Source organism: Rattus norvegicus, chromosome 9 (assembly GCF_021556685.1).
Source record: "Rattus norvegicus strain SHRSP/BbbUtx chromosome 9, alternate assembly SHRSP_T2T, whole genome shotgun sequence".
Classification (NCBI taxonomy): domain Eukaryota; kingdom Metazoa; phylum Chordata; class Mammalia; order Rodentia; family Muridae; genus Rattus; species Rattus norvegicus.
Window position 1 is genome coordinate 28,776,421 of NC_141542.1, and position 14,019 is coordinate 28,790,439.

General features: G+C 51.2%; 1 protein-coding gene and 1 non-coding gene across 4 annotated transcripts; both read left to right on the forward strand.

Moving 5' to 3' along the window:
• Positions 1–2,614: 2,614 nt before the first annotated feature.
• LOC120094981 (U6 spliceosomal RNA) lies at positions 2,615–2,726 on the forward strand. The gene has a single exon (XR_015630066.1). It is a non-coding gene; the product is annotated as a U6 spliceosomal RNA (small nuclear RNA).
• Positions 2,727–4,016: 1,290 nt separating this feature from the next.
• On the forward strand, positions 4,017–13,604 carry Guca1a (guanylate cyclase activator 1A). Of its 3 annotated transcripts, none has more exons than XR_015628512.1 (4): positions 4,017–4,355; positions 11,976–12,135; positions 12,959–13,052; positions 13,339–13,598. XR_015628512.1 is itself a non-coding variant. In NM_001106887.2 (4 exons), exons 1-4 carry the CDS (start codon positions 4,155–4,157, stop codon positions 13,500–13,502), a joined length of 609 nt encoding a protein of 202 aa, NP_001100357.1. In that variant the 5' UTR covers positions 4,017–4,154; the 3' UTR covers positions 13,503–13,604. The 3 variants fall into 3 exon arrangements, 2 of the variants coding, with proteins under 2 accessions (NP_001100357.1, XP_087421214.1); NM_001106887.2 differs by having other exon boundaries at positions 11,976–12,125; positions 13,339–13,604; XM_087565088.1 differs by lacking the exon at positions 4,017–4,355 and adding an exon at positions 10,873–11,830 and having other exon boundaries at positions 11,976–12,125.
• Positions 13,605–14,019: the final 415 nt, after the last annotated feature.

Sequence of the window (14,019 nt, forward strand, 5' to 3'; positions counted from 1 at the left end):
ATGTTCTCCACTCTGATAAATCACCATTCTTGCTAGCTCCCTCTGATGTGGGGTTTTATCTTGTAGCCCAGGCTGGCCTGGATCTTGCTGTGGCTGATACTGGCCTAGAACTTGCCATCCTCCTGCCTCAGCCTCTCCCGAGTGCTGAGATTACAGGCATACACCACTATGTTGGTCTTGTCCGCCATCTGCCTTAATCTCTTGGGACTTGTATTTAAAACATCACTTATTGCCATGTTGCTGGAGTTTGGAGAAGCATCAGAGATAAGTGCTGTCTGTGTTCAGGCTGTGTATAATAAGGGGCTTATTCATTTATTCAATAAATTAATCGTCTTACAACAGCGAGATCGCTTGTGCCCTTCCAGACCATTCGACCCACGCTGAGGGTGCAAGGGTGAGCTCTCAGCAGGAGTTAAGTGGATGAGCCGGAGCCTCTGCGCCCCCTGGAGTCTCATCTCGGAAGCACAGCCTCCATCGCGCCCTTTAAGTAGCTGTCCCCGCGGTCTCACCGGGACGGAGTGGGATGGAGCGTCTTAATCCCAGCATTAACAGTTTGCTCAGGATTCTGTTATGTTCTGGGGAGTCAGAGTGAGCTCAGCCACGCCCCAACTTCTGCCGTCCTTCTCCTGACCCACCCACACTTCTTGGTCCATTTGCTTCGGCTATAAAACTATCCAGAGAAGCATGGAGCCTTTCTGAGGTTACGCATGCTCCTCGGATTTCCCTGTTTTTGTCCTCGTGGGTGCCTGTCACGCTGCTCCACCATTCTGCAGTCACACTTGTGTTTGTTCACACTTCAACCCTTTCTGCAATCGCACGTTTGCACATTTGTTCCTCAACAATGTATTTGAGCTCAATCTCCTCTCAAATGTGAACCTGAAACCTGGTCTGCTGGTATGAGCCTGTGATCCTAGCCACGCATGAGGCCGATGCAGGGGAATCGCACATTGGAGGCTACCTCAGGCACCTTAAGTTAGACCTTGTGTCCGAATAAAGTTAAAAAATACTGAGGAAGGTGGCTCAGTGGTCGAGAGCTTGCATAGCTTCAATCCCCAGTTAAACAAATCAAGATGTAACTCTCAGAAAATATTAATCAAGGGGGCTGGAGAAATGGCTCAGTGGTCGAGAGCCCTGACTGCTTTTCCAGGGAACCTGATTTAGTTCCCATCATCCTAAAATAAGAACAGTGTGCAATTTCAGTTCTGCAGGATCCCATACCTTCTGGGCAGATTATAGAAAACACACACACACACACACACACACACACAGAGTTGTAGGTGAAGTCCCAGTGAGCAGCACCACACCTGCTGAGGGAAAGGAGAGAAGGGAAGTGTTGCCATGGGAACTCAAGAACTGGGGCTGAACCCAGGAGAGTCCGTTTCTCCACCGTGACCCAGCAGCAGCAAGGAGTGAAGCCTGTGGTACCCAGTCCACCTTTCCTGCCTCTTCCTTCTCATCTAGTGCATCTCAGTGGATGAGCCAGGGAGTCACAGGAGACAGAGCCAGTCCACAGGGGATCAGTGTCTGCTTGTGGTGAGGAGGAAAAAACAGCCAGCAAACACAGGATAGGAGGTATTGGGTGTTGAAGGGTACAGAGAGGAGTGACGACGTCTGCCTTCTGGGTTCCTAAGGTAGCCTGGCCACACCACTATTTGCTGTTTCAGACAGTAGAGTGCTATGTCTCTGTCATTGCTCAACGGCAAATGTCACCACAGATCCTGAAGTATCCCTGGTGATTTCCACTTCCCAACCTCTTGTCTGTGTACAGTCCTCACCCCTGAGGTGCTGGTGAAGCCTATAACTTTATTCCATAGAATCCGCAGAATGTGGCAGAGGTGTTTTGTATCAGACTCATTAGCTCATTGAAGGAGCCTCCCCTTACTGCCTTGATGGAGTAAGAGGCGTGCCATGCTCTGGAACAGAAGGTGTGGGCAGATTATAGGAAACACACTACACACCACACACACACACACACACACACACACACACGACCCATGACTGTCCTCAGACAATTTCCAGGAAGAAGCTAAAGGAGCTGGAGCCCCAGGCACACAGCAACAGGGAGGGAACTCGGTCCCCAGCTCTAACGAGTCAGAGCCCGTTCTTCAGTGGAGCACCCGGATGGAAGGAAGCCACCGACTCCCCCACAGCAGCCCGGGAAGCCCGGGCACGGAAACCGTGGGCAAACGAGTGTGTGCAGGTTTAACCGCTGCACTGTGGTCATGTTCTGCGGTGTGGCGCGCTGGTTCGGCACCCCCAGTGGTGCTGAGGGGAAGATGAACTCCGCTGAGATTGGGGACAATCCCTGTACTGTAGAACACAGCCGGAGCTGGGGACGCTCTCCTGTGTGTACCTTAAAGCAGATGTCAAGACGATCTGACTGGTGTCTTCTCCTTGGGGTTAACTGTCCTTGGGGTTACGTGAACGATACTCCTTGTGAATCACCGTAGAGAAGGCATGATTTTATATATTTTTATTACGTTTTTATTTGTGTGTGCCACCAATAAACAGAATGGCCGAGGTACACTCGTTTTCACATCGTTATGCCTGTCACGTATTCTGTTCCTATGCCAGGAACGGGAAGTGGGGCTAGGCCATTAAAACCTCATCACCTGTGCTCGCTTCAGCAGCACATATACTAAAAAAAAATTGGAACGATACAGAGAAGATTAGCATGGCCTCTGCGCAAGGATGACACGCAAAGTCGTGAAGCGTTCCATATTTAAAAAAAAAAAAAAAAAAAAAAAACCTCATCACCCACCCTGGCGACTCTCTTCTTCCAGCAAGGCTCAGCCTCCTCCCCAACCTTCCCAAACAGCTGGAGACACATGAGCCTTCAGGAGCTATCACATGCTAACCATCACAGCAATGTAGCATGGGGGAACGGTTGGAGAAGCTTCTTCAGCAGCTGGTGCGGTTCCTTCTGGGACCATGGGACACAGAGACGCTTCCTGCTCAGGTCCAGCTTGGCTTCTGCATGCCCTACAGTTAAAGCACAGGTCTTCAGCAGTAGGGGTCTGCTATCTTGTTCTGGGGGTGCAGCTCACACCATGGCACACCTTTACGGTGTGTGGGCTCCCAGATACCTCTCTCTAAAAACCTCTAGGGAGGTAACCCACCGGGGGCGGGGGGGATACTGAGATTCCCAACCAACAACAATGGGTGGTGACATTTTTTTTCACCCTAACTCAGTGCCATTGTTCAAAGTCTTTTAATTGCTGGTGCCACAGATGCTGTTCCACATTTTCAAGAAGCTGAAGAAGGGTTTGCCGTTATAAACTCTCTTCAGAGAGTGGCCAGGCCCTGTCCTGTGTCTCATCTGTGCCAGGAGAGTGCCGACTGGGTTTGGGATCTGGGCAGCTTTGTCACTGAAAACCCTCCCACTGGGTGATGGCTCTCACAAAGGCTTCATCCTTCAAGCTCCCTGGGTAACTTTGAAGAGGACCAGGGGTCTCCTCTCCTTCAGCAATTGCTTGCTAATTATGTGACTACCAGGAGGGTCTCTGGAATCTTGCTTCATGGGCATTTCATCATCCCCTTTCTTTCTCTCCAGGAGGGAATGCTTCCATCCGGGAGAAATGGAATATACTGTTCGGGGTTCCTTCCAGCTCCTGGGGACATGTCTTAGAAGTCCCTAAAGGCTGAACTTGCACAGTTCTCATGTGACTGAAGCCCTCAGTGACGGCCAGGGAGAGTGTACCCAGCCCTGGCCAGCTGCATACAGACGCCCAGTCAAGGGCGGCAGCATGGCCTCAGTGTGGGAAAGGAACCAGATCTATTTAATATATTACAGCAGTTCCATGTCTTAAGGTGAGAGTAGAGTATTGTGAATTCAGTTTGTGCAAAGGGCACGGAGGTCACGGGATCAGAGCAGCGGCTGGCCAGCCACCCTCTGGATCCTGTTAAGAAGGGATTAGCAGACTGCAAGCTGGGCAAGAAAAATCCCCTCATCTTTTAATACCAGTCCTCCGGCATCCCTAGTTTGGATGAGTTACGGCCTGCTCCTCTCCCTTTTCAGTCCGACTCACCCGGCTATCTTTGCTTAGGTGGGTGAGAGGGGAGGTCAAGTTTCTGAAAGCCAAGCCACCCTTGTGCAGGGGACATTAGGAAATAGGGCGGTCTGTCCATCTGTCCGTCTCTCGTGAGCCTGGACCATGGGCAACGTCGTGGAGGGCAAGTCGGTGGAGGAGCTGAGTAGCACCGAATGCCATCAGTGGTACAAGAAATTCATGACGGAGTGCCCCTCTGGCCAGCTCACCCTCTACGAATTCCGCCAATTCTTTGGCCTCAAGAACCTGAGCCCCTCAGCCAGCCAGTATGTGGAACAGATGTTCGAGACCTTTGACTTCAACAAGGTGGGCAGAGGACGGGAGGGATGGGAAGGTCGTGATTCTCAGGAGATCCCTAAGAAGCCGGAGCAGTCTACCGTCCCAACAGTAACTTCCGGTTCCCATTGTTTTGGGGGGCTGAATCTTATTGTGGAGCCGAGGCTGGTTTTCAACCCATGGTGATCCATCCCCCTGCCCCAGCTTCCTAGTTGCTAGGAATACAAGTGTAAGTTGCCGTGCTCGGCTTTAGGTATGAGGCAGCTTGAGCCAGTCGATCTTGTTCATGGAAGGTGGACTTTGAGATTTGATCCCACAGAACTGCCCTAAGCATCTCAGCTTTAGGCCCTTGGGGTTTAGCAATAACTAAGACCCACTTCACAGGGGAAAACAGAAGTCAGAGGCGGAAGGCAAGGCGTTCCTTGTCTACCCGCTAAACGGTTCAGCGGCCTCCGAGACCGGAGCGAAGGCTTCCAAGATGGCCGCACTCCGAGGTGCTGGTTCTGGGTGGGTGGGATGCTTGTGCAGAGACCCCTAGATGTTCTTTAGATTTGAGGCATCGAGTCAGAGGGAAGAAGGGAGGGAGGGAGAGAGAGGAGAGAGGAGAGAAGAGAGGAGAGGAGAGGAGAGGAGAGGAGAGGAGAGAGAGAGAGAGAGAGAGAGAGAGAGAGAGAGAGAGAGAGAGAGAGAGAAGAGAGGGGGAGGAGAGGGAGAGGAAAGGGGGAGCAGAGGGGGAGGAGAGGGGGAGAGGGGAAGAGAGGAGAGGAGAGAGGGAGAGAGAGAGGAGAGGGGGAGGAGAGGGAGAGGAGAGGGGAGGAGAGGGGGAGAGGGGAAAAGAGGAGAGGAGAGAGAGGGGGAGAGAGAAGGAGAGAGAGGGAGAGAGAGAGGGAGAGGGAGGGAATTTATTGCAGCTCATTTGTAAAGCGGCCATTTATCTAGAACAATCGGGCATAAAGATGGTGAATCAGAATCAACACCTGCTTCCTCACCGTGTGCCCCGTCTGCTGACTCTCAGCTGGGCTGTCCCCTCACTGGGATATGGGGTCTATCAGTGATATGGGGCCACGTGTCCATTATGGCAGAGGGCACCCCTCCCTTCAAAAACACCACTGTGGTCGGTGCTTCTAGAGAATGCCAAGATCCTTGTGTGGCTATTTAAAACTCACTAATACACGAGTTAAGAGGCCCAATAGGATTATGCGCGCTAAAGGATCAGCCCAAGGGCAGTGTCCTGGCTCCAAGGGCTCTTCCTAAGGGGAGCTGGGCCAGAGAGCCCAAGATAGGGTGACAAAGTGACGGAGTCACAAGGGTGGGCACCTCGAAGTGCTCCAGGGAAGCAGTGGTCCTCCGGGCCAGGTTGGGAGGGATCCCAGCACCTACCCACAACACACTGGACCATCTTGTCTCCTCCTGCTAACGGAAGCCCTTGGAGTCAAGACGTGTCTGTGGGGAGATTCCTATAAATCACCCACAATGCAACTCTACCTTCACCTAACCCTTGTCACTGGTGTGCGATCCCTTCAGTTTCTGTCACGTGTGTTGTCTGGAACTCAGTCCTTTTCAAAGTTAGGAGCTGGGTGGGCGTGGTGCTGTGCGTTGTAACCACAGCGCACAGGAAGTAGAGGCAGGAAGAAAGTCAAGTTCACTTTCAGCTACACAGTTACCAGCTAGCGTTTGATGCATGAGACCCCATCCCCATTCTCAGAACCCCTAAACAGAACCGTCAGTCAGCTGCTTGTTTCTACCCAGCTCAGCCTCCTCAGGACCTCGCAGCCTTCCCTTGAGTCTTTGTGCTGCTAGAATCCTCTTCCTCTCGATATGCTGGCTTCCATTTTCCTTGTTACAAATCTCTGCTCAAGCCTTCTCACCAACACGCGTGCTGACCGTCCCGTTCGAGTTTATTGAGCAAACTGGGTCTGGCCCCATCTCTGCCTTCCCTGGCTGCAGCTCCCTCCCCACTTTTCTTTTTGGTTTTTCAAGAGAGGATTTCTCTGTGTCACCGTGGCTGTCCTGGAACCCATTCTGTAGACCAGGCTGGCCTTGAACCTGGAGATCCTCCTGTCTGTGCCTTCCAAGTGCTGGGGTTATAGGTGTGTGTCACCACCATCCCGCTCAGTTTTCGTTTTAAAGACTTTATTTTTGGGATATTTTTGGAGAGTCATCTCAGCAGTAAAGAGTCCTTGAAGAGGACTTGGGTTCTATTCCCAGCATCTATGTGGTGGCTAACAACCTTCCTTGGGCAACGCGAGCATGTGGTACACAGATATGCATGTGGGAAAACCCCCTGTCCACGTATAAAAATTTAAATTATTTTTTACAATTTATTAATTCGTATTTTTTTAATTTAAAAATGAATTCATTTAATTTCTTGCTTTCTGATGCCAGATATTAAATAGCCATAACCTCTGGTATGAGGTTCACATTCTGGGATGTGAGCTTTGTGGGGAGAAAGTCTTGCTTATTGCTGTAGCTGCAGCTCCTAGGACAGTGCCTGGAACGTAGTAGGTGCTTCCTAAGTATTATATGGATAAATGAATATATGAGAAACCCTGAGCTTTGTGGCTAATATGGATTTTATAATACGCATTAATTATGCACTTCTTATACTGAAGAGAGTGGCCTGGTGTGGTTGCACATGCTTGTAATTTCAGTACTTAGGTGGCTGAGGCAGGAGGATGATCACGAATTTAAGGCCAACCTTAAATTCTTAACCTTAAGACACTGTATAGTGTCTGTCAACACACACACACACACACACACACACACACACACACACACACACACACACAGTCTGTGTAATGCCCAATGTGCCTTCTCACACCAAGCTATTCAATTACTCTATGGGCCACAGTCTCTTGACCTTGCAGCCTGGCTTTGAGATGGGACCCACAGCCCTGACCACCTTCAGAGCAGAGAGAGGCTAAAGCTGAGCTGTTCAAATGGCAGCTCCAGGACAGGGTCTCATGAAGCCTTAAAGGCTTTGCCGTAGGCTGAGGATGACTTTGGACTTTTGCCCCCTCCTTCCTTGGTGCACCACCATGCCTGGTTTATGCTGGGCTGTGAATCAAACCCAAGACTTCACGTATGCTCAGCTAGCACTCTACCAGTCCAGCAACACCCTTAGCCCCTGTTTCTATTTTGCAACAGAGTCTCACTTTATGGTTCAAGACGGGCCTTGAACTGTGTCTGGTCCTCCTCTCTCTGCCTCCTCGATGCTCGTGTCACAGCTGGGTGCCATCATGCTTCCCTAGCCAAGAACCTTTTTATAAATAAAGTTTTTTTATAAAGATTTATTTCATGTATATGGGTAGACTGTCACTGTCTTCAGACACACCAGAAGAGGGCATCAGATCTCATTACAGATGGTTGTGAGCCACCACGTGGTTGCTGGGAATTGAACTCAGGACCCCTGGAAGGGCAGCCAGTGCTCTTAACCGCTGAGCCGTCTCTCCAGCCCATACATAAAGTTTTATTAGAGCATACAATACTTTACCCAAGAACTGTAGGACTGCGGTATATCTCAGTGCTAGAATGCTTGCCTGCCATGCTCGAGGCCCTGAGTTCTGTGGATGAAGCTCAGTTAGCTAATAGAGTATTTGGTAGCATGCTGGGGCTTCAGCTCACCATGTAAACTGGCTGAGATGGAGCACATCTGTAGTCTTTACACCCAAGAGGCGGAAGCAGGAGAATTAGAAATTCAAAGTTATCCTGGCTACACAGGAAGTTCAAGACCAGCCAAGCTCAGAGACTGTCTTTAAAAAAAGCTTGGGTTCTATTCCCCAGTGTCAAAAAAAGTGTCACGGCCTTACTGAAATGACAGTGGCTGTCTGTCTGCAGGGCTGAAACCATGGTTCATTGGACTCCTTTAAAAAATGTAGTTGTTCCGGTGAGAAGATAGTTAGGTACCAGGGAGTTGCACCAGATACATGAAAAGGGGTGAACCGGGTGGGCAAAGGAACCTGCACCCTGAGCCCTGCTCCCTGCTCTCCCTGCTCCCTGCTCCCTGCTCCCTGCTCCCTGCTCCCTGCTCCCTGCTCCCTGCTCCCTGCTCCCTGCTCCCTGCTCCCTGCTCCCTGCTCCCTGCTCCCTGCTCCCTGCTAGTCTCTGCAGGCCATGGCTGTTCAGGGTTATCATAACTCACACAGATACGAGTTGTCCTTCCGCCCTGTGTAAGCACTGGTGCAGAGTTTAGAAAACCCAGTTTCTAGGCAAGGGTTTGTCATCCGGTTAATTGTACGGCCGTGTCTCAATGTCAGCTTGAATGAGGACAAATGGTCAACTCCTGGGTGTGGCTGCGGGTGCAGTGAGCAAAGCAAAATTCTCAGCAGAGGAAGTCCATGGAAAGTGCTGGAATAAAAAGACCAAGGGCTAGGGAGATGGCTGTGCCAGTAAAATACTTGGAGTACAAGAGTGAGGATCTGGATTTGCTGCCTAATAACCAGGTAAAAGCCGGGCACACACCTGTACCTTTGGCCCTGGGAGTCAGAGATAGGAGGATCCCTGGGGCTCACTAGCCGGCCCGGTTAGCTGAGTCAGTGAGTCCCACGATCCATGAAAGACCACGTCCCAAAATAATAAAGGAATAAAGAGGAAGACACCGAACACAGCAACCTCTGACCTCCAAAAGTGCAGGCATGAACACACACATGCACATACACACACACACAAACACCACACACAATATACACACCCCACACATACACACATCACATACACATACATATACATACCATACACACACCACACACAGAGCACACATATACACATACCACACATATATCACATACACATAATATACACACTACACACACACATACCCACGTGCACACATACACAACCACATATACATATCAAATAAACATACACCACGTACGCACACAGCACACACACAAACACATATACACATACATATACACACCATACCCACACCACACACATAACAGGCACATACATATACACAGCATACACACCACACATACACAACACAACACACACACAGAGCTGTCAACTGTGCTATTACCGATGGGAATACGTTTCACACCTCACTTCTTTACACTGTTTTTGAGATGCGTGTCTGTGGTCTGACTGGAACTCACTCTATAATGCATTCTAACTTGAAACTCAGAACAATCCCCCTGCCTCAGACTCCAGAGTTCTTGGGATGACAAGTGTGTACATCCTGCCTGAGCCAGTCTTGAACGTTCATATTGTCCTCTGCCTCTCAGTCAAGGAAATGAGGGCTCAGGGAGGCCCAGCAACTTGTCCAACGTTTGGTCCTTCCCAAGTGGGGCCTTTGGTCTTTTGACGTTTTCCCTGTTTCTTCGTAGTCATTGTTGTAAGAAATTCCAACAGCAATATAGTTCCTTGTTAAAAAAAAAAAAATGTCAGGCTGGAGAGATGGCTCAGTGGTTAAGAGCACTGATTGCTCTTCCAGAGGTCATGAGTTCAATTCCCAGCAACCACATGGTGGCTCACAACCATCCGTAATGAGATCTGGTGCCCTCTTCTGGCCTGCAGTCACATATGCAGGCAGAATGCTGTACATAAAATAAATAAATGAGTCTTTTAAAAAAAAAAAAAGTCCCACAATACAAGAAGATGGAGTAAAAGTCAAGCCACAAGGCCTGGAGGCACACACTCTTATCCCAGCATTCAGGAACCAAGGCGGGAAGATCTTGAGTTGAAGGCCAGCCTGGGCTACATAAGAAGACACTGCTGAATTACTGTTTACTATGTATCAAACCATTTCCTCACTTCTCCGGGAACTGTTGCATAGAGGCCTTGCTCCATCCCAGGGCCATCCTGGGAGAATAGAATGAGCCCAGGTCTGTGTAAAAGGCCCTGAGACACGAGATGCGACCATGCAAACGTTCACCAGGAGCCTGGTCCTTGCTGTGGTGGTCAATGTGGTCAAGGTCTTCCTTAGGGCCAAAGGCCAAACAGACCAGGGCCTCTCAGAGGACATCTTGCTTCTGTGTGCTACATCTGCCTGCATGTATCCAGTGACAGCTCATATTGGCTCAGACAGACCACCCACAGGCAACCCTGCCTGCTACAGGAGTCCTTACTGCTAACTCAGATCTGCCTGCCTGGACCTCCTGGTTCCCGAGTGATGGTTGTAAACTGAGTGACAGGGACTGACGGCTCTCCCTCTTCCTTGAAATGTTTAGCTTCTGAAGTGCTGGGTAGAGGTAGGGGCCCAAGGATAATCCTACAAACAGGTCCTGTCGAGCTGCCGATGTAGCGTAGTGGTAAGTTGCTTGCCCCGATGTACTTGGGATTCTAGGGTTCAACACCTAAGATTGTAACAATTTCCTGCTACATATGAAGGTCACATGCTTCTCCATTTCAACCCCCTTCAGGGCTCAGTGGAGATGTCACCTTTTCTTGAAGGGCCATTTGAACTCCTGTCCTGCCCTCGCAGAGTTAGATCATTCTAGAATGCCCAGGTATTGGATATATTGTGAGGGCAGAGCCCCCCCCCCGCCCCCGCCCCATAGTGACTTTGTATTGGTCATGGGGTTGCTCAGTGGTAGAGTGCCTGCTCCTCCAGAGGACTAGAGTTTGGCCCCCAGCACCCCTGCCAGGCAGCTCACAACGGCCATAAGCTCCGGGGGAGGTGACTTTCTCTTCTGGCCTCCAAGAGCACGCACACATATACGGCACACATTTACAGACACATACGCGGAAACAAAAATAATGTTTTAGAAAGAAAGCGAACAACAGAGCTGCGTAGTTTGACCCCAGCCCTCGGAGGGCAGAAGCAGGCAGATCTCCGAGTTGTGAGGCCAGTCTGGTCTACAGTGCTAGTTCCAGGACAGCCAGGGCTGCAGAGAGGACCCTTGTCTCGAAAGAAAACCAAACGCAAACAAACAAACAAAACCAAAAAACCCGAAAAGAATCAAATAAATTAACTGCCTTACTGCGAGCTCTGTCTGTGCTGGGTGTTGGAATCACATGGACTCAGTTTACCAAAAGCAATTCTAGCAGCGGGCACCACTGCCATTCTTAGATGAGTAAGTCGAGTGCTGTAGAAGGGACATGCAAAGTCCTTTGTCCCTAGAATTTGGAGGAGGATCAAGGAGGCAAGATTCAAACCCGCTCCTCCAACACTGCGCTTCTGTGAGGACGGGACGACTGCTCCTTTGAGTTCTCTTTCTCACAGTAGAGCTCAGTGGAGCTTGAAGCCAAGAGGAGAGAGCCTTTGAAGCCAAGAGGTCTCCTGTCCCTACCTGCCAGGCCAGCACCTTAAGAGCTCTCTAGAGTCGAGCCCAGCCCCGGCTTGCGTTCTATGGGAACCGTCCCTGATTGAGAATCAAAGGGAAGCAGTGCGGTTGGTTCTAACAGGCTTGATTGACAGCTTTGGGGAAGATGCGAGGCGCGCAATGTTGAAAGGTCCAGAAAGACAGATAATCGTGGTACAAGGGGACTGAACACCGCAGAGCAGAATGACTCCTGCTCCCTTCTGCTTAGCGTCTGAGGGCTTATGGCTTCAGTAGTGAGGGGTGAGGAGGCCTGGAGGGGGTAGTGGGAAGGGAGAATTGGGAAGAGGCCTTGGGACCAGGTTCTGGCTGAAGAGGGCGGGGCTCTGAGTGGAGTGGGCGGAGCCCTGGTGTGCTTACCCCGCCTCGCCCCTCTCTCCTCACCCAGGATGGCTATATTGACTTCATGGAGTACGTGGCCGCCCTCAGCCTGGTTCTCAAGGGCAAGGTGGAACAGAAGTTGCGTTGGTATTTCAAGCTCTACGACGTGGACGGCAACGGGTGCATAGACCGGGACGAGCTGCTCACCATCATCCGGGTAACTCCAGGTGCAGAGGGCAGGGCTAGCGGTGCGGGAGTGGCCAAGAGTGGGTGCCCAGGCGGACAGCCCCAGGGTAGAAATTGTAGCCCAGGATAGGGGTGGGGTTTGGGACGGGGCGGGGGGTGGTGGTGATGGTGGTGGTGGTGATGACAGCTTTAACTCATTAACTGCATGATCTGGGCTATGTCACTATTCCTTGGGACTCAGTGTCTTCATTTAGTACTAAGACATTTAGTGTGTGTGTGTGTGTGTGTGTGTGTGTGTGTGTGTGTGTGTGTGTGTGTGTTTGGTGAGGGGTGTGCGCATTCGTGAGGCCAGAAGAGGATGTCAAGCATCTTGCTCCTTCTTTTTGAGGCAGGGTCTTTCACTGAACCTGAAGCTAGGTTAGTGGTCAGCAAGTTCCCAGCCAGTCTCCCCCTCAAATCCCTTTAGCTCTGGGGTTACAGGGGCAGGAGCCCGCCTGGCTTTTATCTGTGCAGCAAATACTTTTACCACTATCTCTTTGAGATGGCGTCTCACTCTATAGACTAGGCAGGCCTGGAACTCACAGAGACCTGCCTGTCTCTGCCTCTGCCTCCCAGAGGGCAGACATTAAAAGCATGAGCTACCACAACACGCCCCCGCCCCCCTTCTTTAATGATTTTAAGTCACTACTGCTTGGCCCATACGGACCTCGAATTTGAGACAATCCTACCTCGGTGTTCCAAGTGCATGAAGTCCTAACCTTGATCTCCACTCTGTACCGCTCTTGGGTTCTGTCTGACAAGCTCGCTCTGCTTGACCCCCCACCACAGGGAAGACTCTCCTCACTTCTCACTATTTGTTCCCAGGCCATCCGAACCATTAATCCCTGGAGCGACTCATCCATGAGCGCTGAAGAATTCACAGATACCGTGTTTGCCAAGATCGACATCAACGGGGATGGTGAGGGAGCCGAGGAGGGGTTCCCCAGGGGAGGGGTCAGAAGAGATAGCAGTCACCCCTGGAGAGGGGCAAGAGAGGAGGAGGACACAGGGCCTTCTGCTGGTGGTCTCTTCTACCCACTTCTGCTCTGAATGCAGACCTGGATCTGGGGATCCCTGCACCAGACTTTGAGTTTTGGATCCTTTACCATTGCCCCAGCACTGGTTCTGTCCCTGCCTTTTGCATCCACCTCTGAGCCCTGGACTCCTAAGACCTCATCCTGCGAATCTCTTTCTCTCCACCCCAGGGGAACTGTCTCTGGAGGAGTTCATGGAAGGTGTCCAGAAGGACCAGATGCTCCTGGACACGCTGACCCGAAGCCTGGACTTGACCCGCATTGTGCGCAGACTTCAGAACGGCGAGCAGGAGGAGGCAGGCGCTGGCGACCTGGCAGCGGAGGCTGCCGGTTGAGCCTCACCCTGTGGTCTGGGTGCTGAGGGCTGGCCCCCTGCGGTGCCTGGTGTAGTTGTTCTGTTCTTGTCTTAACATTACATAGAACCTCCCGAACACAGAGTCTCAGCTTTTTTCTTTAGGTGCGTAGTGCGGCGTGGAGGGGCAATGGCAGGAGTTAGGAGCCCAGCGCAGAGAAGGAGGGTTCCTAATCCCTCCAGGGAACTCAGAGGGTGCTGGCTGCTGCTTCCTGCCAGTCCCTCTCTGGCCCCTCCCATCTTCTTCCCCATTGCCCCGCTCTACTTCCAGGCCATGACCTTGAGGATGTGGAAGCTCTGAGAGAGTCCCCTGAGCCTCAGATAGAACCCTGCCTCTGCTGCCACAGCCTTGGGCAGTCAGGGTACTCTGCCCTGACCCTGGAGTCTGTTTGTGCGGCTTCAGGTGAAGAGCAAACATTTATTGAGCACTACTGTGTGTTAGCGTTCGATGAGGTTCCAGCCTGCCTCATGTACCTCCATGATTTGGGAAACGGATGTAT